At 36.6% G+C, this 25992-nt stretch overlaps 3 protein-coding genes across 7 annotated transcripts; 2 read left to right on the top strand and 1 right to left on the bottom strand.

The window, feature by feature from the left end:
* Positions 1 to 5: 5 nt before the first annotated feature.
* LOC130714914 (homeobox-DDT domain protein RLT3) lies at positions 6 to 10945 on the bottom strand. 5 transcript variants are annotated; one of them, XM_057564892.1, is made up of 17 exons: positions 10796 to 10945; positions 10262 to 10546; positions 8990 to 9048; positions 8655 to 8909; positions 8471 to 8548; positions 8172 to 8388; positions 7976 to 8076; positions 7529 to 7615; positions 7265 to 7396; positions 7022 to 7162; positions 6087 to 6209; positions 5438 to 5896; positions 4830 to 5222; positions 4014 to 4628; positions 3456 to 3560; positions 3121 to 3356; positions 6 to 477 (listed from the first exon to the last, which is right to left on the bottom strand). In XM_057564892.1, the coding sequence occupies exons 2-16, from the start codon at positions 10509 to 10511 to the stop codon at positions 3159 to 3161; spliced, it is 3213 nt and encodes a 1070-aa protein (XP_057420875.1). In that variant the 5' UTR covers positions 10512 to 10546; positions 10796 to 10945; the 3' UTR covers positions 6 to 477; positions 3121 to 3158. The 5 variants fall into 5 exon arrangements, with proteins under 5 accessions (XP_057420875.1, XP_057420874.1, XP_057420877.1 ...); XM_057564891.1 differs by having other exon boundaries at positions 3155 to 3356; positions 10796 to 10944; XM_057564894.1 differs by lacking the exon at positions 6 to 477 and adding an exon at positions 501 to 1879 and having other exon boundaries at positions 3155 to 3356.
* A 1492-nt stretch (positions 10946 to 12437) lies between these two features.
* On the top strand, positions 12438 to 12949 carry LOC130715436 (mitochondrial import receptor subunit TOM7-1-like). Its single transcript, XM_057565534.1, has one exon. The coding sequence runs from the start codon at positions 12512 to 12514 to the stop codon at positions 12728 to 12730; it is 219 nt and encodes a 72-aa protein (XP_057421517.1). The 5' UTR covers positions 12438 to 12511; the 3' UTR covers positions 12731 to 12949.
* Positions 12950 to 16334: 3385 nt separating this feature from the next.
* LOC130711183 (DExH-box ATP-dependent RNA helicase DExH10) lies at positions 16335 to 24350 on the top strand. The gene is made up of 16 exons (XM_057560690.1): positions 16335 to 17493; positions 18990 to 19304; positions 19394 to 19498; positions 19599 to 19667; positions 20080 to 20247; positions 20334 to 20405; positions 20509 to 20625; positions 20897 to 21079; positions 21194 to 21352; positions 21558 to 21647; positions 21748 to 21840; positions 22100 to 22253; positions 22356 to 22504; positions 22581 to 22676; positions 23039 to 23131; positions 23749 to 24350. The coding sequence occupies exons 1-16, from the start codon at positions 16537 to 16539 to the stop codon at positions 23857 to 23859; spliced, it is 2931 nt and encodes a 976-aa protein (XP_057416673.1). The 5' UTR covers positions 16335 to 16536; the 3' UTR covers positions 23860 to 24350.
* The last annotated feature ends 1642 nt before the right edge of the window (positions 24351 to 25992 follow it).

Raw genomic sequence — 25992 nt, 5'->3', positions numbered from 1 at the left:
AAGTGTATACATCACTGTTAGTTTTCTTTATTGAATGGCCTGAAACTCAATAATATCCGTAATACAAACAAGTTTTCAATCAGGGCGACATTATTCTGCAAGTTACAAGACAAAATTGATTTCTCGACAGAGATGACAACAATCACCACAAAGTAAGGAACATGGGCGAACTTGTATAATCAAGTGATTGCGTACCAAAAAACTCAAGTTACTCAATGTTTTCTAATCTAAAGCTATACATCTGATCAACAGGATTGCCGATTGCCTGTATACATGAATAAGAACCAAAAAAGGTGAAAAAAGGAATGTGAATTCGAGACATGCTGTGTTGCCTTTGCCAAATTGTCGTCATAGTGAAATTTCAGAACCAAGTGAAGCCAGAACACGTATATCGCGGAACAGGTCGTTCCTTCATTTCAATTTCAATGATATGCATGTCTTTTACTGTGTAAACCAATCACCAAAAAACGTGCTTACCTGAAAGAAAAAACCATCAAGATCTTTATCTCATGAACACCAAAAATAGAAAATATCTGCAACAAAACAAAGACTAATTTCCATCCTTGCTCTATTAATGACGTCTTTCTTCTATACTCTTAACTCTAACCTTACAGTTAAAAAATAATCCATTCAATATTTTACTTCTAAATTTTCTCTCCATCAATTATCCTATTTCTAATTGCAAAATACAAGTCTGTATTGGTAATTCACAGGTATTTTAATAACTCGTAAATCTGGAAAAGAAAAAGAACATGAACCCATCAATACATGACCAATTTGCACAAAGAACCTACAAATTTCAATTCCACGATCCAGCAGCAAGAAAACACATTATTATGTATCAACATTATACTTTTTTAGTCCCCATTTTCCCCTCATATATTCCCATACACTCTAGGTTGACAAGCTAACCTCACTTAAACTATTTGTGGATATCAAATCATAGATGGAGAGGGATGAGATGAATAAAATTAGTAAGTGTTTGTGAGAAAATTTTATGACGGAATAGAGTGAGCGTTGCTCAGCACAATAGTTGGAGTTGTTATTGTTTGACTAAGATCATTAACTTGAGTCATAAAATTAACTGCTGAGTTCAAGCCAGATAACCAGCAACAATTACAGAAAACATAATGAGATTGGCTTAATGTTTCTCTTCTGTGTCATTGTTCCCTGAAGCTTTATTTTTACATGCAAAGAGATGATGGAATTGAAAATTTGTGCTCAAAGAGCAAGACGGGGTTTGAAGATGAGTTTCTAAAAGATGCAAGTGTGGAGCAAGAAATCGTAGATAAGTTTTAAACTGTATATTAAGCAATATGACATGAATATACCACCTATTCTAGAAGGTAAAACTACACCATCTTGTGAAGTGCCATTTTATTTAACTGCAAGCAAAACCTAGTGAAAATATGAGGCGCCCGACTCGAATGATAATAGAAGTCACTCACAGTCGAATGCCAATTAGAAATAGCTCAACTAAAATGCCTACAGAAACGTAGGAGAAGAAGGGAAAGAGTGTAACCACACACCTACAGCACAGAAGTTTGTAGTTTAACAAACCACCATTCAGAAGAGCATTGATTTTCTCTTTATTAAAACATATAGCCTTTATTAAAGATCTTGAGATAGAAAATGAAAGAATTCTAAGAAAATGCCAGATTTTTCTGTGATATAATCACAGATTTCATTGAATGAATTACTCAATACAAGACAGCTGCTATATCGCAGTGATTTATTCTTCACAGATAATATAGCAACCTGTTAATCGCAGCTGTGCGCTAACTAACTTGTAAGTAACAACTAACTGAATTACATAGGCTATGAATCAGTAGGACCAAGTCTATGATAGAAGCCTATTCCCAGAACAATGTGCAGCCATCTGATCCGAACACAAAAGAAGCAGTAACTATAACAACAGTTCAACTTTTCTACATTTTCTCAGATAATATAGATATATTAAAAAACAATTTGAGAACTAATATCACAAAATATCATAACCAGCCCTTAGAACAAAGTATTGCTAATAAGAGAAATTCACATATTGAATGTGAATAAAAGCATTAGAGAAAGAATTGATTATGAAAGAATTGTTGTTGAAAATTGAATAACTGGTTTTGAAAGAATAAATGCAAAAATTGATTTGTGTTTAGACTTGATAAAGTTAGATTTGAAGAATTGAACCACTTCAGAAATGTAATTATGGATATATTTATTGAGTCTGAGACTTAGTTGAACACAATCAATTATGGTGAGAATTGATTTTTAGGCTTCAAAAGCAATTCTACTCCACGCAAAAGGTAAATCAAATAGGGATAAGGTGAGATTTAAGAGAAACAAAATCTGAAATTTCTGTCTTGGTGAAAAAGGTAGGGTGTTTTCCTTAATGGAAAAATTTGATAAAAAACTCTTTTGAAAGACTACTATGGTGACAGTTTAATTTTTGAGGGACTAATTCGATGACAAATCTTTAAACACCTAATGTAATAACACCCTAATATTAGGAGAAATGAATTTGGGGCTTGCTATTTGTATTGAATCTTTTTTAAAAAAAAAATTAACTGTTAACGGTGTTAAGATGTAGTTAGCCTCTTTGAACAAATGACTTTAGTGATACGAGAAAGCCTTAAGGAGGTGGAGTGGAGTGTAACTTATCTAAAAATAAAAAATTACTATTATTAATAATCAAAATCAAAATCTCTAAAAACTATTAACTGCTTATAAAATGACAAGAACACACACTAATCACCAAACTTTCCCTTATTTTAAGCTCCAAACAACAACCAAATACAATTGGAAACTCATAATATTTTCATATTACAATTATTTTCCAATGAGAAAAAGAATATCAATCTAACAGAGAGCGTGTGTAGAAGTTGACATTATTAAAGGTTGCATCCTTTTATAGTTTGACCTGTCTTTGACAGACCAAATACCAATGCTACGGAAGGTGAAAAATAAAGAGAGGGATTGTGAGCAGAGAAACATAAAACTATAATCAGAAGATCATTGAGCATTTATCAATATTTTCCAGAAGATGACCGAAAATCTAAAATAAGTGAAAACCTCAACCAAAACCCAACTATAACAGCCTGAATAAGTATCTCATCTCATGTAACTTACTATTTATTAAAATGTAGAAAGCTTGAACTCTTACTGATTCACTGCTTCTTCTGAAGATAGACTCTATCCAGGTAGGGAGCAATTATTGTATCTAATTTCACCAACCACAGAGCAAGGGCAGATGACGTATGCGGCATAGATGCAAAAGATGCAATGATTTCTTCAACCATACCATCCGGAAATTTGCATTGAAACAACCAGCTCTCATTGATGGCACCAACAAAATCAGTAAGAACCTACATAAATTTCAAATTCAAAAGAAAACATGAGTTTAAGAACAACAAAATTTCAAGCACTCACGGAAATTCAATTAAACATCAAGTTAAGACAAAAACCTGCACAAGCTCTACTAAAGTTGAGGTGCGTCTGAGTCGTTTGACCCATAGTTTATGAGCAGACTTCCTCCAAGCACCAACCAAGGAATCTTCGGGCATAACAGACTGCAAAAACAGCGGTGGGAGTAGTGGAAAAAGAAAATCAATCTTGGAAATTATCACATGCTTAAGACATACACATTAACCATTACAATTTTCAATATAAAACCTCAGAAAGGTGTAGTAGTCAAAATGGTAGAGATACAGGGTAACACAATTAAGTATCAACATAATATCATGTTTAATTGTTTACGTTAGATGAGAAGCAATTTACATAACAGACAATTTGATATATTTTCCAAAATATAGTTACCTATTCAAACAAACCCAGGTGGAAAGAAGAATGGAGTATCAATTTTCCCACACAAACACCCACTAATTTAAACACCTTTTTCTTTCTTTCCGGACAAAAGTACAAACCTTGGATTTATCTCCTAAGTGATCTGGTATTACAAAATAAAACGCCAATGGCAGCATATAATGAATGATGAAAGTTGAAGCAAATGAATGTCAACTCACCTCAATAGCATAAATTGCAGCTTTCAGCGATTGAATCTGTGATGATAATACTTTATGATTTGGATGTGTTTTGCTGTTTTCTTTCTCCCTGCACGTGGCTATATGGATTGCATATCTTTCTTCTAGATCAAAATCAAGCTCAAATGTCATGTGGCAAATTTTGCAGTGTCTCTCATCTCTCCAGTATAAATCGTGACAACTCTTACATCTGGCTAGAGAATCCAGATAAGACCTTCTACCATATTTTACAACATTGAGATCTAAATAAAAGGAATTCCAAATCCAAGAATCATATTCTTGAACACGGATCCACTTTTGGACTTGTTCCTCTACTCCCTTTCCAGCTTCAATTACCACAGCCCCAGCTGAAGGCAAGGATTTAGCACTGTCAGAAAGGTTCAGGTTGTCCACATCAGATACGGGAGAGTTACTGTCTTCTGTAACCATATCCAGCTCAGATTGATCAGAATGTGACATACACCTTGTTCCAATACCGTTAACCTTAACCCTGGACATGAATCTACATAGAGATGTTTGTCGTCTCTCCAAAGATTCAATAAGAAGAGCCTCCCGTTTCCCTCTATCATCGAGAACCGACAACAAGGTACACAAGGCCTGCACACAGGTTAATAGTATGTAAACGATTGTTAGCACTAAACTACTAACAAGGCACATAACAGAAACACTAGACTACTAAACATATCCATGTTTTGTTGTTTACAAGATTTCCCAGATAAGTAACTAAAATATCTATGACAAAATAAATTTCAAACTTTGAACAGAGCTAACCGTAACAAGAAAACCTAAGATATTCACCTCTTCAGTATCAATCACCTCCCAGTGACCATCTTCAGAAGATTCAAAGTAAACCCTCTTATGGCCAGGATCATCTGCATTACAAGGGCCCAAGAAAAGCCAGTATCTATTGTACCGACGATCAGATCCCAAATACACTGATTGAATGGGGTGTGAATCTGTTGAACCTTTTCCTTTCTCAAAAGATGGCTCATGACTACGGAATTTTGACATTAATGATGAGGAATCTACCGGACAGGGATGAGAATTCAAGTGCCCTTCTTTAACACGTTGCATTTGCCCAAACTGGTTCCAAAATGGAACAGGCTTCTTTACTACAGATCTCTTAATTTTTGCTCCAGAACCACGTAATTGGATGCTAGAATCGTAATCAGCTGTAACTTTTACAGGATCCTGTAAATAATATCAGTTAGAACTTCATATGCCTAAGAGCAGTTTAAAAAATATTTTAGGTGTTTTTTAGGAGTTTGGAGGGGAAGGGGTAGGAAAGCAAGAGAAGGAAGCCAAAGGCTCTTTAGCTTTATCATTTAAAAGTTGCATTTCAATTTGAGAGGGGGAGACAATCCAATGACCAAATACAACCTTTGCTGCAATGTTCAGTATTTTACCTTCATCCTGATGCTGGATCCAGATGAAAGAAGATCAGTTAGAGCTGCCAGTGCATTCAATTTTTCTTCAATGTTCAAATCTGAATATTCACTCTCCATCAGTCCTAACAACCACACTTCTCCAGGATGGCTCTCATCGATTTCATTGAATACTGTCAGCTTAGCACTTTTAGTTTTGTGACTCTTTACACGCTTCAATTTTCTTATATTGGAGTCTACTGAACCACTTTCAAAATCATCACCACAGCTACATGTATCAGAGTCATCAAGTTCATCATCAACACTTCCATAGTCCTCCATATCTGACTGACATTCATCGTCGTCCTTCGTAACTGTGCTCATACGTAATCTATATGCAGATGATGAAATCTTTTCAAATAACGTAATATCACTTGAAAGTGTGGAACATATTAAAGACTCCAGTTCCTCTGTTGTGCTGGCAAGGTTTAATTCAGCAATCTACATAGAATCAAAATAAAGTTGAAGTTCATTAATAATATAGAGAAATACTATCAAGAAAGAGGGCATCTAGGTTCTCTAAAGCTCCCACTCTCACCAAGGCAGATTCCAAGGAAGGGTCAGACCCATTGTCGGTAGTCTTACCTAGGTATTGCAAGAAATACTATAACCATAAAAAAAACTTAGTTACCTGTGTTGCTTTTGCCAGATCAGATACTTTGCATCCATTGTTGCCTCGCTCTGACAAGATCTTAAACAACTCACCCTTTAAGGTACCAGGGGATATGCCGTAGTTTATGAGAAGATTCAATTCCTACAAAAACAAAGCACGCAATTTGTCAACTATACCTCAAAATCAAAACATACAATTACTAAAAACTTGGAGTGACAACTAAAAAATGCTTATTGAAAGTGGGACAGAACAACAAGAATGATTAAAATAAAAAAACAAAACCTAATCGAAGAATATCAAGCCATTTGCCTACTTGGTGTCATTCTTACTGATTAACTACAGCTACAGCCTACATGGCTACAATTTTCATTTTTTATTTGTGGATAAAGATACTTGCCTGCACTTTTAAATTCCCATGCAAACTGGCTCACATTATCAGTAGCAAGAAAAGAGCCACATTGCTAACAAATGTTTTGAACAGGTGGCCCTAATACTTCATTGATAGCATAGAACGTTTTACACTGCCAACGGAGTGGATCATAGAAGAGAGTATTTCTTTGTACGTGTGTTTTTTTGTGTCTGTGGGGGGAGGGGGGGGGGTAGAAAAATAAAGATACGTAGTCTTGCTTGAAATGGAAATATGGATGGCAAAGAAGCAGATGTTTAAAAATCGCAGGTACCTTTGGAACCTACTTTTCTATGACTGCATATATCCCTCACTTATCGCAATCAGTCACATGAAATATAAGATTCAAATAAAATTTTACTTAGAAAATTGCTAAAGTAAATGACAAGCAAAACAGGTGTTCAATTAGGACACGACACCAATAATACTAATGAAATTACATCGATAATCAAAAGCCTCTTGAGTGTTCAATCTTATGTAAATACAGAGATAAAAATGTAAACATGTTCAATTCAAGTCATATCTAAAATGGGCTTGTTTGAAATACCTTGGAAAGGGCCTCTCGTCGTAAGGCACCTTGCTTCGAACCAAACCCAGACGCAACCAGCACTTGACGGAGTATCTCAATCCAAGTAAGAGAATTTAGAGACCTTCTCCAAAAGTCAGGGGAATATTCTTGACTTTCAACCTTCCAAGTGGACAAATGTTAGAGTGTCAGTATTCTGTATAAATAATAATACACAACAATCATGCAACAACTCAACCTCTAAAACTGAGTTAAGAAGCTCACCGAGTGAAGCAAGGCGAGAAAGTTGCATGACTTATCTAAATGAGGTGCAAATCCATTAGAAAGCTCCACTTCAATGTCAGAGAGAAGAAGTGTAAGAAGGGCCACATGAATCTTTCCAAGTAACATAGAATCCTGGGAGGCACATGCAGTAAAGTTAGAGACATTTCGGATGTTACTTACGATTTGATACAGCCCTGACAAGATCAAAATTAAAAAGAAAACTATGTTTCAAAAATGTAAACCACTGCCAAAGATGACATTCACCTTATCGTGAAATGCCTGAACAAACTCATCAAGAGTGAAGGGGCAAATATCAACAACTGTAGCATATGTATAAATGAAATGGAAAACCTGCCAAAATGAAGTTAGTTCTATGTCAAAATAAATTCTGTTTGAAAAGAATAAGAACTAAAGTAAGATAGTAACTTTAGTGAAGTAAGGATTGACAATGATAATGCATGCTAATCCAAGAACTCCCTGTCTGAAAACAAAAAATCCAGCAGGGTAACTAATAAAATTCCAACCTTGGGTAATAATTCATTCATGTTAAAACATAAACCCATAATATGGTTTGTCCCACAATGACCCAGAACCACGAAGAATCTCCTTTATATTATAACCCGTTACGTTCATCCCCTGTTCTGACTCCAACAAACAAATAAGCATCACAAAATCAGATCTTTCAGGTCACAACTGATTGAAAATATGCACCTTGAATAATTTCTTCACAAGTTCTGGAGAGGAATCCCAAGGTTGCAAATGTATAGGTTTCTTCATCTTAACAGTATCTGGGGGGTACTTAACTAGCACATCTGTAAAAGCCACAAGCAATCATTAACTGGTAATAATCAGAAAATTCCAGCTTTATGAAAATCATCACAACATAACAAATTCCTCCCAAAATTACCTTTACCAAGTGAGCAGCCAAGCATTCCACTGGCAGCAAGATGGTCTGAACAAATAAGCAGATTGGTTCGTTCTTGTAATTCTCTCAGCTCTAGCTCTTCATCATCAATTAACATTGATATTCGATCAACACCCTCCTCGGATATTTCACTATCCAAAGAAAGTTCACATTTTTCCTTCAGTGACTGGTTTCGAGTCACATGTTGGTTTGATTCCCCCTGCCAGATAAGAACCAGTTGTATATTTACAAAACCATCGAAAATAACCCAAAAAAAATGCATATTCAAGTTTTTTCATTACCGCTTTTCTTTGCATGAGAAGTTTCCTCTTATCCTGTAAATTATTTCTCTTATTCTGCAATTTATTTTTCAGCATTCTCTGTTCAGGGGGGAAAAGCATCAAGATCTATTATTAGTAACCAAAATCCACAGCTCATATAGGAGGAAATAAAGTGAACAAAATATTATGAATTTCGATAACTAACATTCATGGTTGCTGTTTTCGATGACCTGTTGTTCTCACGGACAGATTTCTTAGAATTAGAGATTAGATGAACTTCTCGGTCAGCAAAACCAAAACCGACGGGAAGTTCTCCGGAATCAGGATTTGTTGCCCTCCAAATTGTCATCAGACCTTTGCCAATACCATGTTTCTTCACAGATGCATTCATCAGACCTTTGCCAATACCGTGTTTCTTCACAGATGCATTCATCAGACCTTTGCCAGTACCCTTTGAAACCTAAGGAAAGAGGGCCTGAGGCAACTGTACAGGAGTGTAAAAAAGAAGCACAAAAAAACTATTGGGAGACCAATAGTTACCTTGCTCCTTTTGGCAGGCTGTTGGTCCTCTCGACAAGTAGAATTGTAACTTTTGTGTCCTAAGTAACCAAAGGCAAAGTAGACAAAATAAGGTAAGTTATTAAATTAAAATGGTGAGCTACATAAGAGAACTCAAGGAATAAATAGAAGAATAGAAATGGACAAATGGAAGAAGTAAAAATCAGCGTATATTTGCTAGGTACAAGAGCACCATGGAAGAAAATGAATGAAGTGCCATTTTATATTGATTTCCAATTGAGCCAGAATAATTTTCTTCCACAATAAAGAAGTTAGAGAATATTTGTAATCAGCACATATAAATGCATACTTTAACTTCACATTTTTCAATAAATATTACACAAAAGTTTGATGCAGAAAAAAGGAGGTGTTAAAATAGTGGGGTAATATTCATCCCTATAAAAATGGCCAAAATTTTGTTTCAGTTTTTTAAATGCCAGGCTTATGATTCTTATTTCTGAAATAGCCTCCTTCAGTCCTCAAGTCAAGGTGTAATTTTGTATTTCTTTTTTTCGGGGTTTAGTGCAATCTGAATTCTGATATATGTTAGACAAATAGCATTTCTAATTCTAACACCCCTCCTCATGCAAAGAGCCGATCAGACTTGAAGCGTAGACAATGCACAGGCCCATGTACACATGAATGGTTTTGTATCATATTCTAGTCATAATATTCTCCTCAGACAAATGTAATGTAAGATTGCCTCCAATAAGCCCAAAATGGATCCCACACTTCACCGGATCCCACCATAGCAGAAGCTTTTTAGCACCAAGCATCCCTTTTTTATAAGTTTGGTAAAACAAGAATTTAACTAAAAGGAGGACTCGTCAGCTAGTATTTTATCAGGGAGGTGAGCCTAATTTGTTAGGCTAGAGGGGTTGTTGGAAAGGGTTTCATAAACCTCAATGAAGGCCAATTGTAATCTATTCTTAAATTAAGTTAAAACCCACTACCACCAACACAAACCAAATATTGCAGTTCAAAAATTACCAACCTTAAGTAAGCTAAGTCCTTAACCTAGCTTTTTATATCCAAGCTTCATTAATTTGACATAATATCCATAACTTGTCATACATGAAAATTGGCAGATAACAGAAGAAAGCATCCACAGCATCCACCACTGATCACCACTCACCACCAGAGAAGGCTACATTTCATCCTTATCCCTATCAATTACCATGATTCTACATCTAATTACAGAACAAAATAGAAAGAGAATTCAGTGATATAAACTACTATGAGAGAGAGACGCACCAGAAGGAAGATAATCAAATTCCCGACCAATTGAAGGTCCATCGTTCCGCAGAACGGTACCCAAATCCTGAAGACACTTCCGCTTTTGATTTTTCTTCGCCGACGAAGGCACGTTAGCCTTCTCTCTCTGCTGAATGATCCTCCCCAACGGTCCTTTTCCTTTACCGCCATGGGAGGCGAAAGAGCACGACGGAACAACCACTCCGTTTTCTCCCATCTCCCTCTGCGTTCTGTAATAACCTCCTTCCATAACGCATCAGCAGCGTTCAATGGTTCTCATCTCATCTGCACCGCAAAATAGTAATTCAAAATCAGAGCTGAGAAACGATACTGAAATGCATCGCAACGAAGCTAGAAATGCAAAACTATAGCGATCACGTGAGAAATTTGATTTGAATTCGGTTATAGTGATTGAGTGTTGTTGAGGTTTTTGAAGCAGAAAACAAAAACGAAAACGATAGAGGAGAATTGAAGATGGGAAGAAGAAAGTGAGATTGAGCTGGAGTGTGAGGGAATATTGGAGGAATCTATGACCTTGATTGCAGTTTGAGGTTCGGCAATGTTTCTGGTGAATGAAATGGAATGAGAGTGAAGAAGTGACTGAAGAAGAAGAAGAAGCAGAGGATAATATAACAGAGTCCAGAAGTAGGGTTTTGGGTTTTGTGGAAGAAGAGAAATATCTCTCTCCTTTTTACCCCTATCAAAAATAAATCCTAATAAAAATGAAAATGACTCATTCCCAACCAAAATAATTATGAAATATCAGTACAAACAAATATTGGGCTCCATTTCAGCCCATGTTCATATTCATTCATTTTTTCACAAATAACTTGGAAAGTTTGAGGAAAACAAATTAAGTGAGCCACAAGAGCATTTTTCACAAATAACCTTTTTTTTTTCCGATGATTGAAAGTCCGGGTGGGGTACGATTTGGTCACAACCATAGGTTATGGTATGCTTCTGAGACTATCAACCGCTTACAAAAGTACTTATAGATCGCCCACCAACACAATCCTCACATCGATCGTGGAAATCGAACACACAATCATCTTAAGAAAGTGCTATGTCATTACAAACTCAACCAACGTGTGTTAATTTTTTACAAATAGCTTGTGATAGCCAAAATTCAATATTTTATCTCACTTTTTAGTCAAAATTATGATTATAATGTGATTGTGAGATTGATCACTTAACATTTTAAATAATTTGCATCATGTACAAATAAATAAATAAGTATGTAAATTTTGAGATGAAATTTGAGAGAGTCAGACATGAAAATGATATGCATGTATTATGTTAGCTAGTTACATCTCCTTATTGCATTGTTGGTTGCCAGAATTTGTTATAACTCATCAATAATATTCTGTAAATTCTTGTTAAGTTAGATCGTGTGTAGGTTAAGAATCTTAAAAGTAGATGTTGGAGTGGTTCGCAACAACCCATGGTGCTTGGATTGTTTGTTACTTTGGTCTTTTAGGAATATGAGTTTCTAAAATCATCAAGGTCGAGCTGCATGTGATCTAACATGGTTTACATTTTTATTAACACATGAGCTTTGTGATATGATGATTTATACCAAATCAACTTTTGTGCTCGGGCTCCTCTAGGGGAGTCAGCCAAAGTTTAATCATAATGCTTCCACATTAGCTCCTTGTAAAATCTTAAATGAATATATTAGTTTAGATCGTGACTTTGCATAGCACTCTTTGTTAGAGGAATGCGGTGGTATGTTTCTTGGGCAAAGAAGGTGCTAGTACTTCTAGGTTCACCATCAACCTCCACATGAAGTTGTCTCATTTTTTTGCCGGAAAATTGTAGGGCACCTTTCATTTGAGGTTTTAGCTTTTCTTTTTCTTTCATTTTGTACACTCTACTAATACTGTTAAGTATTTAAAGTGACTAAAATATTGAGAAAATTATTTCGTTAAGAGCTAATTTGATAAAAAGATGCAGTTTAAAAAGGATTAAAATACTTTAGTCTTAAAATGAACGCCTAATTAGGTAAGAGAAGTCAGTGAGATGTTGTAAATTTGCTTGTTTGTTTACAACTTGGAAAACAACAAGTTATAAAATTTAATTAAATATCGGATCCAAACAAAATTAATTAGAAAATATAACAGAAAAGGTGGAACGACAGTGTTTGCTGTCGTTGTATGAAGTAAACAACACCCACTATAATTAGGGTTTATGGTGTGAGTACTCTGAACCATTAACCAGAGCAATACAGAGTTCGAGAAAGAAGGAAAATCAATGGCGTCGAGGGGTGTTTCTCTGAAGGCGAAAGGCAAGAGCTCGAAGGGGAAGGCATCGGAGGAGAAAACAGCGTGCGAGTGCCTGAAGGAGTGGACCACATGGACGATGAGGAAAGCCAAAGTGGTGACTCACTACGGATTCATCCCTTTGATCATCATCATTGGTATGAACTCTGACCCCAAGCCCCAGCTTTCCCAGCTTCTCAGCCCCGTCTGATTCTCAGTTTCCATCGCTCTTTCTTCAATTCCCATCACTCTGATGTGATATATTATATGTAGTTTGCTTTATTCTGGATAATTTTGAAAGACGCAGTAGAAGAATAATCTGTTTATTTCTATAGTTATTATGATATCTAAATGTTGTCTATGCGCTTCAATTTGCATGATCTGAAAGATGATTATATTTTTATGGATGGTAATGGTTAGCTACATGAAATGTGATTTTGAATCCCATTCTATGATGTGATGTCCAATGCTTCAGTTGAGATTGTTTAGTGCATTATTGGATTTTGTACTTGTGTCTCTAATGCATAAGATTGATAATTTTTGTTGAAGGAAGGCACTGTTTTGGTTCTAGAAAGATTTTAGGAAGATTAATTTTGTACTGAAGTGATAATAATTACATCAATTTGATGGTGCTTTTTGACACCGAAATTGTTCAGAAGCTACAGTTTACTGGGATCAAATTGATGTCATGTGATAACTGATAACCAAAAATCATAATTCCTGGACCAATTTAATTTTGCTAATCTTTCAGAGACCTAATAAGGGGTTTACACTTTACATTTTGTTTTATTTTTCAGTCAGTTTGGGTTGTCCCTCGGTAAGATTGGTGTCCTCTCCTCATCATATGTATTGAAGACTAGGTAATTTCTGGTAGTATTTGGTATGCACTATGCAGGTTAAGATAGGACAGAGCATAATGCAGGTGTTTTTGTTAAACAGTTGTGCAATATTTTGTGAGTTGTCACACAAGGCTTTAAGAATATGGATCTTCTTTTGACATTCCGTTTTATTCACAGAGATAATCATACCAATGCAATATATACAGAGGTTTAGTAGTTAGTAGTTTTCATTCTGACTTTATTTATAGTTTAATTTCTATAGATAGACTAGAGATTGGAGTATTGTGAAATTGAAAAGGTCAGATAGAAAAATCATTAGCGGTGATGGTTCTTCACCCACCGCTAATGAATTCTCTCATGTCTCAGTTAAACATGGTTATTTTATATGAGAGCATCTCACCTAGTCTATGCATACTTGTTAGGTTTGCACTCACTCTAAGAAAAAAAATCAACAAAACTCTTCTTATAGATTAAGGTGAAAGTCTATTCATGCTGCACTCAACTGGTATCAGCAAAACTCTTCTTTGTATTTGAGTTACTTCTAAGTTGAAACTTGAAAGTACTTTCAAACCTTGAAAGAAGCTGTGCTTCCACTTTGTGTGCTTTGAAAGCTAAAATGGTATTTTCCTGAATCATTTACTCCTTCTCAGGAGTAACTCTCTAATCTTAAAAACAACTACAGCACACTTCGCATACAACATTTCATCAACTTATCTCATGAGGCAGTAACTAACAATCTCTTTAAACTTGATGAATACTTGAGATGCTTATTTCATGTTGACTGGGAACATGAGAGGGTCCAATTCCCCTCACCCTCTACTCACTCTTTCTGACAACTGAGCTAAATATGTATAAAGCCCCCTCTTGCCCTCTTCATGATTGATATGGCTGCTGAGTTTTACAATTTGATTTGAATATCTTAAGGCAGGAAACTGCAAACAATATTATGAGTCATATAGATTGTGTACATTTTACAGTGAAAATCAGTCATGAAACTAGTTTTTGAAAACACATTTGATAGCATGTTGGTTTTTACTTTTTATGTGAAAAGCATATGAATCAGTGTTCAGGAGTTATCAAGTCATTAGAATTTGTGATTGTGAGTTTTTGGTTGTGTCATGTAAGTAATAATCAAGTAGATATTTGGTGTTCAAGGTTGGCTCTAATCCCTAATCATTTTGGTTTTACACGTGTGCATACGTCTTCAATTTTAATTATTTTCACTATAAATTTTAGGCAAAATCTTTCTCCATCATTTTGTTTTTTTTTCTTTCTTTTTCATAACAAAACTAGTTGAACCGAACCTGAATTTTGCTTCATTTGTATGCCTTTTAACTATGATGTCATTTATTTGTGTGAATCAAAATTGAATTCTTTATCGACAAGTTGATCTTATACGTGCTACTTTGACCTGGGGCCTTCCATAATGAGGAGAGCATTCTCATGGTGCTTGAACTGAAGGTTAGAGTTTCCTTCCTTCCCAACCATTGTTCTCATGGCACTACTTGATCTCCTTCCAGCAGCTAACTCATCTTCTTCATCCTACATGCCTTTGTTTGTCTATTTCCCCCTTTGCTCTCGTGGTTTAATTATGTTTCCCTATTAGTAATGGTCACATGGCCCTTGATTTTAATGTAATTTTTTGTATATCGCACGTTAAATAATAAAAGCTCAATGTTGGGTGTCACGAGGTTATCCTGCTTACTAAATTCATCAACAAGACACAATAGAATTGGCGATGACTATGGTGCATAATGGAATTGGTCACATATTTATGTATGATAGTTTTTCACCATTGATAAAATGATAAAATAATGGATGACTGAGATTTAATGAGTAAATTATTTAAAATATCCTTTCTCCACACATTCTTTCCCATTCTCCTCTATAACCGTCTCTTCCTCCCCCAACCCCTATCATGTGACGACTTTAGGTTGCCCTCACAGCCGCCCTCGTCCCTCACCTCTGCCTAGCTATCACTATCTCATTCCTCCACCATAACCTTGTATCCTCTCCTCTTCGATGACATTGAACCTTCTCTTCCATCCCTTTTTTAGGTTTTGGCCAAACACAACCCTCTCTAGTACATGTACTGCATCATTTGTCATAAGCCCTTGCGTTGGATCAGTCCCACATTGGAATAAATCGTAATGGAAAATGAATTATATCCTGTTGTAAACTGTTTCTCACCACCAGTATTCACATCACTTTCGATGACATCAAGTTTTGAAGGAGAAGTGGCTTCAACACCCTTTTTACTTGTTTAGCTTCGAGCTGCCAAAGCATTGCCTTTTGAAACCTCTTCCACCAGAGCATTGTTTTCGAGTTCAACTTCCACTTGAAATTGACGTCATGTGTTTTCTTGACCAAAGGTGCAATAACTACATCTAAATGAGGTAAAAGCATCATTTGAACAGACTCCTCAACCTTGGCTATTTGTCATTGAGAAATCTTATTTGAAGCAAGTTTATCTGCAATAACAAAACATAATAACTATTAGGAATTTGACCAAACATAACCCTCTCACTCTAAGTTGTGCATGTTTCATTGCGATCTTTTAGTAAGGTACAACGAATCCAACGAACATGCCTGAATTGCTTAGAAGAAGATAATGACATATTATAAATTCAAAAGTAATTAAGTGTAAATATGTCCAATTTCAATGGTGCACCCACACATGTTGGTATGATGATACACCCTAGCCAACACCTAAGAATCACAATTATATCTAGGAGTATACAATTGTCGTGTTGTTTTCCAAACATGCACTCGAAAAAACTTGAAATCGACCACCAAACACGTATATCAAATAACATAGAGTTATTATAACTTGCAGAAGTCTCGAGTGTGAGACTTTATAAGCGTGATTGCGTTAAATATTCACCTGAGAGATATCCGTGATTTAAATAAAAAAGATTGAAATCCAATCATTTGGGCCTGCCACTCTATTCCAGCCACCAGGCCTGCAACCAAGTAACCTCCAACCCAAATCACCGCAGACACTGAAAAAAATTTCGCCACCACAGAAAAATTAGGGTTTCGGCCTCAAATCAAAACCAAATCTCACTGCAATTTACGCGCTCTCTCTCTCTCTCTCTCTTCCACCTTCAACCTCAGAAGAGGGTTTTAGGGGTTTTCGAACCACTGTTGCAGCAAGCACTAGCAGCTGAGGAAGAAAATGGAGAAGGAATCTTCAACACTCGGAAAGCGAAGAGAATCTGAGCTCAACAGCGACACTCCAAATCCAATCCCAAAGAAACCTCGCAGCAGAGAACGAACATGCGTCCACGAGGTCGCAGTTTCGAGCGGTTACCTCGCCACGAAGGAGGAAGCAATTCACGGCACTCTCTCCAACCCTCAGTACAACGGTCCAATGGCGAAGTCGTACCCCTTCACCCTCGACCCGTTCCAGCAGGTTTCCATTTCCTGCCTGGAACGAAACGAGTCGGTTTTGGTCTCCGCGCATACCTCCGCCGGGAAAACTGCGGTGGCGGAGTACGCCATTGCAATGTCGTTTCGGGATAAGCAGAGGGTTATCTATACTTCGCCGTTGAAGGCGCTGAGTAACCAGAAGTACAGGGAGCTCAGCCAGGAGTTCAAGGATGTAGGGTTGATGACCGGAGACGTCACGCTCTCGCCGCACGCGACGTGTCTTGTAATGACCACGGAGATTCTCAGGGGAATGCTGTATCGTGGCTCTGAGGTGTTGAAGGAGGTTGCTTGGGTTATCTTCGACGAGATTCACTATATGAAGGATCGAGAGAGGGGTGTTGTTTGGGAAGAGAGTATTATCTTTCTGCCGCCTGCTATCAAAATGGTTTTCCTCTCTGCTACCATGTCCAATGCCACTGAGTTTGCAGAGTGGATTTGTAACATTCACAAGCAGCCTTGTCATGTGGTGTACACTGATTTTCGCCCCACCCCTTTGCAGCACTATGTTTTCCCCATTGGTGGGAATGGGTTGTATTTGGTTGTTGATGAGAATGAGCAGTTCAGGGAGGACAATTTCATGAAGCTGCAGGATACTTTCTCCAAGCAGAAGGTTGGTGATAGCGGCAGGGGTGCTAAGTCCAATGGCAGGTTCAGCAAAGGTGGCTCTGGTTCTGGTGGTTCTGACATTTTCAAAATTGTTAAGGTCAGCTCTCAGCTATTCCTTGTGTTGTTATCGATCGGACGAGAATTTTTCGTTCAACATGTGGACTATAAATATATATATTTTAGATCTAGGGCTATGAATACTTCTGTTGTGTTTTCGATAGTTTTTTATTTTATTTCTCTGTTATCAACTTATTTTGTTGAGGATCTTGTTCCGTTAAATCATAGTGATGGGAAGATGACTTAGTATTTTGTTAGCAGAGGCTACAGGTTTCTGTTTGTTAATGTCATGACATATTTGCACTTTCTTAAGTTGATATTGTCATAAGTGGGGTTCTTGTTGAGCTCGTAGTTGAATGAAATTTGTAGGCAATATAATTTTCTTCTGCTCTGTCTGGTCTTCAAAATCCACATCTACATTAAGTACATTTTGTATATGAAGAGTCTAGTTTTATTAGCTAAATTGAAATAACCTTTTCCCCTGGTTGCCAAATGGGCAAATTTAGAAAATTTTATACTTTTCTGTTTGAAGCAGGCAAATATGTGTTAAAGCTGCCATCAATTCTTTAAATTTGTTCTTTAAGATGGAAATCCTGAATTTTTGAGTCATGGAATAGAAGGTTTTGTCTTGGGCAGGTTAATAAGCAGTAGAGCATCTACTCTATATTGTAAAAAAACTTAAATTAGTATGTGGACCTAATATAATTAATTGCTGAGTTTTTGATGGATTACATCCTTCTTAGCAAAGGGGAAAAGAAGGAAAAAGAGGAAACCGATAATAAACACATCAAAACCACAAAGCCCTCCTAATTAGTGCCATGACATGCTACAGTGATTAGGTGGCCATTTAAGCCATTTATTTCTTGCATTTGTGAGAGTATCTAATCAAATCAGCAGTTGCTTTGGGATAAGATTAGATGTTTGCCTTTAATATGGGTATGGCACCTGATTTTTTTGAAGGAGTGTCCTTTAAGATATGTTGACGAATTGGTTTGCTTTACTACATTGATGTCTATGGTTTTTTGGTGTGTACTTTTACTTTTCTCTTTTTTATTGATACAGCGGAAGTCGTACTAGGATTGCAAGCGCAAATCCTAAAAGAAAAGGGTTTCTGGAATCCACCAGAAAAGAAGAGAAAACTCTGGAATTTTATTATTAATCAAAAAGCTGAATAGGCTATGCCTTACAAGTGCTTAAATAGGAAAAGAAAATATCCTAATAGAAAAATAAATAATATCCTAAAAGATCCTAATTGAAAATAAATAAGTTCCTAAGCAAAAATAAACAAGATCCTAAAAGATCCTAATTGAAAATTAATAAAATCCTAATAAAATACTTAATTTTGTTTTGCGGGCCTGATACGGATTCAGATAGGCTAAAATCCGACCGGGCTCATCCGACGAGCGACGTCATCGTCGAAGCGCGCAGCCAGCCGCGCTACATCATTTATGGACGACTTATTTCCTGTTTACTTTTACTTGTGTGTGTGTGTGTGTATTGCTTTTTAGTTGAGTTAGAGTGTTTCCTGTTTTTCAGATGATCATGGAAAGGAAATTCCAACCTGTTATCATCTTTAGCTTCAGTAGAAGAGAGTGTGAGCAGCACGCAATGTCTATGTCCAAGCTTGACTTCAATACCGACGATGAAAAGGATACAGTGGAACATATTTTTCGTAATGCAGTGCTCTGTTTGAATGAAGAAGATAGGAGCTTGCCTGCTATTGAGCTGATGTTGCCACTTCTTCAGCGAGGAATTGCTGTCCATCATTCTGGCCTTCTTCCTGTTATCAAAGAATTGGTTGAACTTCTTTTCCAAGAAGGTCTTGTAAAGGCCCTCTTCGCTACTGAGACTGTAAGAATTTGTCCACCTTCTGATTTCTTTCCCTGTACATTATTTTCTGATACTATTTTAGAATGAGACTCTGATGCACTTTTCTATAGTTCGCAATGGGTTTGAATATGCCAGCAAAAACTGTTGTTTTCACTTCTGTTAAGAAATGGGATGGTGATAGTCACCGTTATATTGGATCTGGTGAATATATACAGGTGCGTGATGATTTATTTTTTTGGATGATGGTGATTATTTATTCATTCCTATCAAGATATTACCGTGCTGACTTTACTATTATCAATATGCCACCTTTAGATGAGTGGAAGGGCCGGGCGCCGTGGCAAAGATGAGCGTGGAATTTGTATCATTATGATTGATGAGCAGGTGAGTGTTGAGGCTAGTGTATTTGGTTTTCTGTTGCTTCAATTTATGAACATCCGGTCATATTACTTTCCTCAACTGATCTTATCTTTTCATCCACCCTGTGAATTGCCCATTCTTTATTTAGCCTTGTGGGTCTGGGATCTTTTGATGCAGTAATTCATTCATAACTGCTCACATTACGCTGAGTAATATGTTTACGTCCTGCAACATATTGAGATCATATACGCGCATGCTTTTGTTGGTTTCAATCGTATGACGGGGGTACTAGTATACTGCTCTATCATCTGAATATTATGTTTGCATTCTGTTCTTAGCTATATAACAAATTCTCTTCTTGGATTTTAGGCAGAAACTTGAATGATAATTGGTTTTGCATTGATCAACCCGGCACTTATCTGATTATTTTGTGCAGATGGAAATGAATAACCTCAAGGACATGGTTCTGGGTAAACCTGCTCCTTTAGTTAGTACATTCAGGCTTAGCTACTACTCAATTTTAAATTTGATGAGCCGTGCAGAAGGCCAGTTCACTGCCGAACATGTAATAAAGAATTCATTTCATCAATTTCAATATGAAAAGGTTTGTACTGATCCATTTCCTTCAAAATCTTATTAGCTTATGTTGCACTATGGTGTTTAACTCATGGGCACCTTACTCTTGTTCAGGCCTTACCTGATATGGGAGAAAGGGTGTCAAAGTTGGAGCAGGAAGTAGCCTTACTCGATGCTTCAGGGGAGGTAATCTTTGTTCCTTTGCCATCAGTTTAGATTTCTTCATTATGTATTCTATGTTGTATTAATATATTGATATTTGATTTAATACAAGTAATTACTTATGTAGGCCGAGGTATCTGAATATCATAAGCTAAAACTGGAAATAGCACAGCTTGAGAAGAAGATGATGGCACAAATTATAAGGCCTGAAATGATTCTTTATTTTCTTGTCCCTGGTCGATTGGTAAGTAATAGTAGGCATCAGCTTGGAAATGCATTTGAATTATTTTTTCCCTTCTCTAATTAATCCTGAGAGTCAGTATTAAATGAGTTTATGATATCATTGATGCATGAATATATATTAATAAATGTCAGGTATTTGTTAAGTTTTTTTATCCCTCTTGTGCCTTTGCTTGCAGTTGTTCATTTAAGGTTCTTCTGTTCTTAATTTGTCTTCTGCTGCTACTTTTTCCAGCACATTTAACTGAGATAGATGAATTTTTTTAACCTTGCAGATCAAAGTAAGAGAAGGTGCAACTGATTGGGGTTGGGGTGTTGTAGTCAATGTTGTTAAGAAACCTTCTGGTGGTGGTTATATAGTTGATACTTTACTACATTGTTCACCTGGCTCAAATGAAAACAGTTCACGACCAAAACCATGTCCGCCGCGGCCTGGAGAGAAAGGTGAAATGCATGTGGTAAGCTGACATCCCAAACAATTTTGCTACTTTTTGATGGCTCTCTATTGTAACTCCCTCCACATATCTGAAAAATTTCTATTACTTTCTTTTGATTGCTTCCTTTTGCAATAGGTCCCTGTTCAATTACCATTGATATCTTGTCTTAGTAAACTGAGGATATATATTCCTCCTGATCTTCGACCCTTGGAGGCAAGGCAAAGTACACTCCTTGCTGTACAGGATATGGGCAACCGTTTCCCTCAAGGTATTCCAAAGCTTAACCCTGTGAAGGTAATTATTTTCCAATCTCAACCTTGAATGCCTTTTCTGTATCATATCCACTTCTCTTCATTGTTGTTCATCTTATGACTTTTCCATCTCATCCTCCTTCTTTAGTGGAGAAGATTCTTTAACACATGGTCATATTGAACTTGAGTGATCTTTAACAGAATCACAACATTATATATACATAATATTCTCTAAAATAAATTTCCAGGACATGGATGTTAAAGATCCAGAAATAGTTGAACTTGTCAATCAGATAGAGGAACTTGAGAAAAAGTTGTTTGCTCATCCTATGCATAAGGTTTGTTAAAATGAACTCTGGCCCCTATTTTGTATCTTATAGATGTAACATTGCTTGCTCTTTGGTTTGAATCTTTCCTTAATATTTTGCTGTAACATAGCATCAAAATGTGGATCAAATTAAAAGCTTTGAGAGGAAAGCAGAAGTGAATCATGAAATCCAGCAACTGAAGACAAAAATGCGGGATTCTCAGGTATTTCATTGCCCAGGCTTCGTTATTTGCTAAATTTTATTATTAAACCACATGATAGTATCTGCTATGCATTATATTTGTGCCCATGTGAATGAACAATTTAACATTGCATGAGATGTTAATATGTCAATATTATTAATGACAAATTTTGAGTTCACTACTGTGGAATGATGACAATGATAACTGTATTCCTTTATATAATTTCCTAAACTATGGTATGGATTCATTAGTAACTGAAAAACATGCATAAATTTTTCAGCTACAAAAATTTCGCGAAGAACTGAAGAATCGCTCACGAGTTTTAAAGAAGCTAGGTCATATTGATGCTGACGGTGTAGTTCAGTTGAAGGGACGGGCAGCCTGCTTGATTGACACAGGCGATGAACTCCTTGTCACCGAATTAATGTTCAACGGTGATTCAATATGCATTTCATTTTCTGCATAGTGCTTTCTGTAAAGCCTACTGCATAATATGTAACTATTTTTCTTCTTCTTTTTTTCCATGCTCCCAATAGGTACTTTTAATGATTTAGACCATCATCAAGTGGCTGCCCTTGCAAGTTGTTTTATACCAGGAGATAAGTCGAATGAGCAGATACAACTGAGAACCGAGCTTGCGAGACCACTACAACAGCTTCAAGACAGTGCAAGAAGGATAGCAGAGGTGTTTTATTATTTAACTTTGTATTTCTTGAGAATCTGTGAATTAAATTATAAGTGGGATCACTCCATGGTCACAGATACAACATGAATGCAAATTGGATATAAATGTGAATGAGTACGTGGAATCAACAGCAAGGCCATACTTGATGGATGTGATATACTCTTGGTCAAAGGTTAGTTATATATTTCTTCAGCTTGAGCGTGTTATCTACTTGTAAGTCATTTGCTCGATTTCTGCCAATGTAGTCAAAGTCTAAATTTTACCATGAATTGGGAAGGGGAATGAAAATCTTAGATTATCAAAATTGTAACATGAATTGTAAGATTTCATATATATATATATACATGTGTGTGTGTGTCTAGCATGAATAAGAAAAAACCCATTAAATCACTAAAAACACGTTATAAACTCACATTCATAATCAACAACCGACACAAGAAGGGTCTTGGACTTGATTGAACAAAGCAACACTGATTTACAGGTTTTCAAAGTTTATATTAATCTCTCGTCTTTCATTTCAAATTTGTCTTCCAGGGTGCAAATTTTTCGGATGTTATACAAATGACTGACATCTTTGAGGGAAGTATCATTAGGAGTGCTAGAAGGCTTGACGAGTTTCTGAATCAGGTATCCAAGTATCCACCCTCTAACTGTCAAACATGTGGTCCCATTTTTTTATGTTAACTTTCTTAAAACTCGTGTCTTGCTAATAGCCCATTCACTAAGAAGTGGAAAAGGGCAAGAAAATGTGGTTAAGGTGGGGTTGGTGGAACATGGCTCAATAAGTGTGCTATTCTGGATAGTTACTAGTTCACACAGTTTTTTTTTTTTTTTTTTTTTTTTTTTTTTTTTTTTATCTACATTACATATGGAACATTTGATATATGCTTGAAGTTTGTGGTGTACTTGCCATAAAAGCAGAAGGGATTTTCCCTGAGGGAAATCAGACATAGTTTACTTGATTATTGCATCTGAGTATGTTTTAGCAGTTCTTGAAATTCATTTACCTCTGTTATTATTTTGGGACAAATGAAATTCATAGTTTCCCATCTATGTTCTTCAAGTATTGCAAAATATTCAGATTTTACCTTTAGAAGCTTATACCATAAATATCAGTAGGCTTGACTATTTTCCAAGTCATCTCTACGAAACATTTTCTGTCTATTTTATTGTTTGGAAACCAAAAGCATGTTTGCATTGACATTATGGATTTTTGGAGTTCTGATTGTCTTGCCTCTTTCCAGTTGCGTGCTGCTGCTAATGCAGTAGGAGAGGTTGACTTGGAGAAAAAATTTGCAGCAGCAAGTGAAAGCCTTCGAAGAGGTATTATGTTTGCAAATTCTCTGTATCTGTGACTTGTTTCCCTGCAGGCCATTCCCTATATTCATGGCTTTTCTGGGAGGCAGAAAGCTTTTATCTTCACATCCAACTTTCTGGGTGCGCCTAATTCCTTCTCTGGTAAATATTTTCGTTCAATTATGATGCACACTGTATACAGTCACTGATAGTAAAAGGAGTGGTCGTAGAGTGATAGAAAAATCCAGTCAATAGAAGGTGTAATTTATTAAGATTGTGACATCTTGTATCCATCTAGTTCAGAGTAGTAGCATGTTTCTCCTTTAAGTCATTCTTCAGAACCCCTTGTCTGCATCATGGCTTGGGGAGTGGGATGGCGAAGAAAGTAGTGTAAGCATAGTCATCAATTTGCAGATGAGTCATTGTTGCCTGTAAAAACTGCTATTTCAAATTTTGATTGAGAGACCATCATTTTAGTGACTATTTGAATAATAGGATCGATTGAACTGAGAAGATTCTCCTACTTATATATATTTTGTTTTCATTTGAATTTGATTAAGTGGTCATGGGTTGAAATGATTCGCTTATTGTCATGTGATCCTAATTCTCTACATGCTTACATTTGTGCTGTTAAGTTATTATATACAAGATCCTAATTCTAGACATTCTTCGTTTATAAAATTAAAAAAAAGCTAACATGTTCTAAGAAAAATATGGTTTTTGCACACCTGTTTTTCATCGTAATCGCTACAAGTGGTTATATTTGATAAATTAAGAAACAAATTGGTTTCTGCATCTTTTTCTATTTACACACTCCAATTGCTTGGAAATTAAAAAATTACGTCTCTGTTTGAAGAGTTTCCATGTTGAGAGACGTTAGATAGAGATGGTCAATCTTCCCTCCTTTGGTGGAAGTTGAAGTGTGGGAGATCTTTAAGCGGTTCCTGCAAACCAACAAAAAACATCCGACGCATGCCTTTTTCTTATTTTAAAGTTTCTGATTTTGAACTTTATTCAAGTTACAATGTCAGGGTTTATTTAAGTAACAATGTGATTGTTCGTATATTTATGGTAAAATTAAGAATGTATAAGCAGCAAAACAGCGATGTGTAAAAAAGTGATGAATAAATCATGAACAATGTTTCTTTTGTAGGGAAAATTTATTATGGACCACTTTTGTGTGGTGCAAAGTTGCACCACTCCCTTTTGACTTACAATAACAGGTTTAAAAAAAAAAATCAAAAAACATATTTTCTTAATCTTTAATTAATTATTAGGTTAATTGAATTAGCTTTTCTAGTTCATCTCCCTCAGTGTATCATCTCCATCTATCTCAGTTTCTATGTTCTTCTTCTTCTTTTCTAGTTCATCTTCTTCTTTTCTTCCTCCCACCCAACAACCACTGCCACCCACAACCCTAAACTCGACCACCCAGTCGCCGCCACCACAACCCTAAACCCCACCACCAACCTACCACCACCACCACCAACCAGAAACCCAGGACCCACTCACCACAATCAACGCCAGAAACCCAGAACCCGATGAGTTGGCTACAGGACCTGAAAGTTCTCAAGAAGAGAAGTCCAATGGTGGTTGTCTTGCTTTGAAAAGACGCCAGAAACTCCGGTTGCAGGTCTATGGAAGCTTGCCCAAATCTGGAAACCGCGGTGGAGGCGTTGAAGGTGGGGATGGAGGCGAACCAGTTCTGTTACCTCGACGGCGAGGCCGTAGGCGGCGGAGAAGGCGAAGCAGGTGGTGGAGTTAAAGGGTCTTCCATTTTGCTTCTTCATCACCAACAACCTCTTCATCTTCCTCTCCCTTTTACCTTCAACCTTCATTAATTGGAACCCAATCTTCAAATCACCCGATCTACTTTCCTCATGAGCCCAACAACCAGATCTGACAGTTGCAGGTTGTCTGGGTTCGACGCCTCCTTCTTCCTCTCTGCTTTTCTTCACAGCTTTGTGATTTTTAACATGCTACTCTTGTTGTTAATGTTGTTCGAGATGAAAACTGAGTGGTATTGAATCTGTTTTATCATGAAAGTATAAATTTTGAAGATTTGTGTTAGTTGCCTGTGTTTTTGGATATAGAGTTTGATGATAGAATCACTGTGCCAGAGGTTTGAATGGGTAAATGGAGTAAAGGGAAATCCAGATCTGGAGATGGAAGGTTGTGTTGAAGGGAGGTTG

This window comes from Lotus japonicus, chromosome 4, assembly GCF_012489685.1.
Source record: "Lotus japonicus ecotype B-129 chromosome 4, LjGifu_v1.2".
In the NCBI taxonomy this organism is placed as follows: domain Eukaryota; kingdom Viridiplantae; phylum Streptophyta; class Magnoliopsida; order Fabales; family Fabaceae; genus Lotus; species Lotus japonicus.
This window is presented reverse-complemented; position numbering and strand designations above follow the sequence as displayed.

Excerpts from the sequence above, each read along its gene's own strand:
- LOC130714914 (XM_057564892.1), bottom strand. The coding sequence starts at position 10,511 with ATGGAAGGAGGTTATTACAGAACGCAGAGGGAGATGGGAGAAAACGGA. Across the intron at positions 8,910-8,989 it reads AGCCTGCCAAAAGGAGCAAG|GTTTCAAAGGGTACTGGCAA; the intron begins GTAACTATTGGT and ends CTCTTTCCTTAG. Across the intron at positions 6,210-7,021 it reads GACGAGAGGCCCTTTCCAAG|GAATTGAATCTTCTCATAAA; the intron begins GTATTTCAAACA and ends TTGTTTTTGTAG.
- LOC130715436 (XM_057565534.1), top strand. The coding sequence starts at position 12,512 with ATGGCGTCGAGGGGTGTTTCTCTGAAGGCGAAAGGCAAGAGCTCGAAG.
- LOC130711183 (XM_057560690.1), top strand. The coding sequence starts at position 16,537 with ATGGAGAAGGAATCTTCAACACTCGGAAAGCGAAGAGAATCTGAGCTC. Across the intron at positions 20,406-20,508 it reads TACTCGATGCTTCAGGGGAG|GCCGAGGTATCTGAATATCA; the intron begins GTAATCTTTGTT and ends TTACTTATGTAG. Across the intron at positions 20,626-20,896 it reads TTCTTGTCCCTGGTCGATTG|ATCAAAGTAAGAGAAGGTGC; the intron begins GTAAGTAATAGT and ends TTAACCTTGCAG.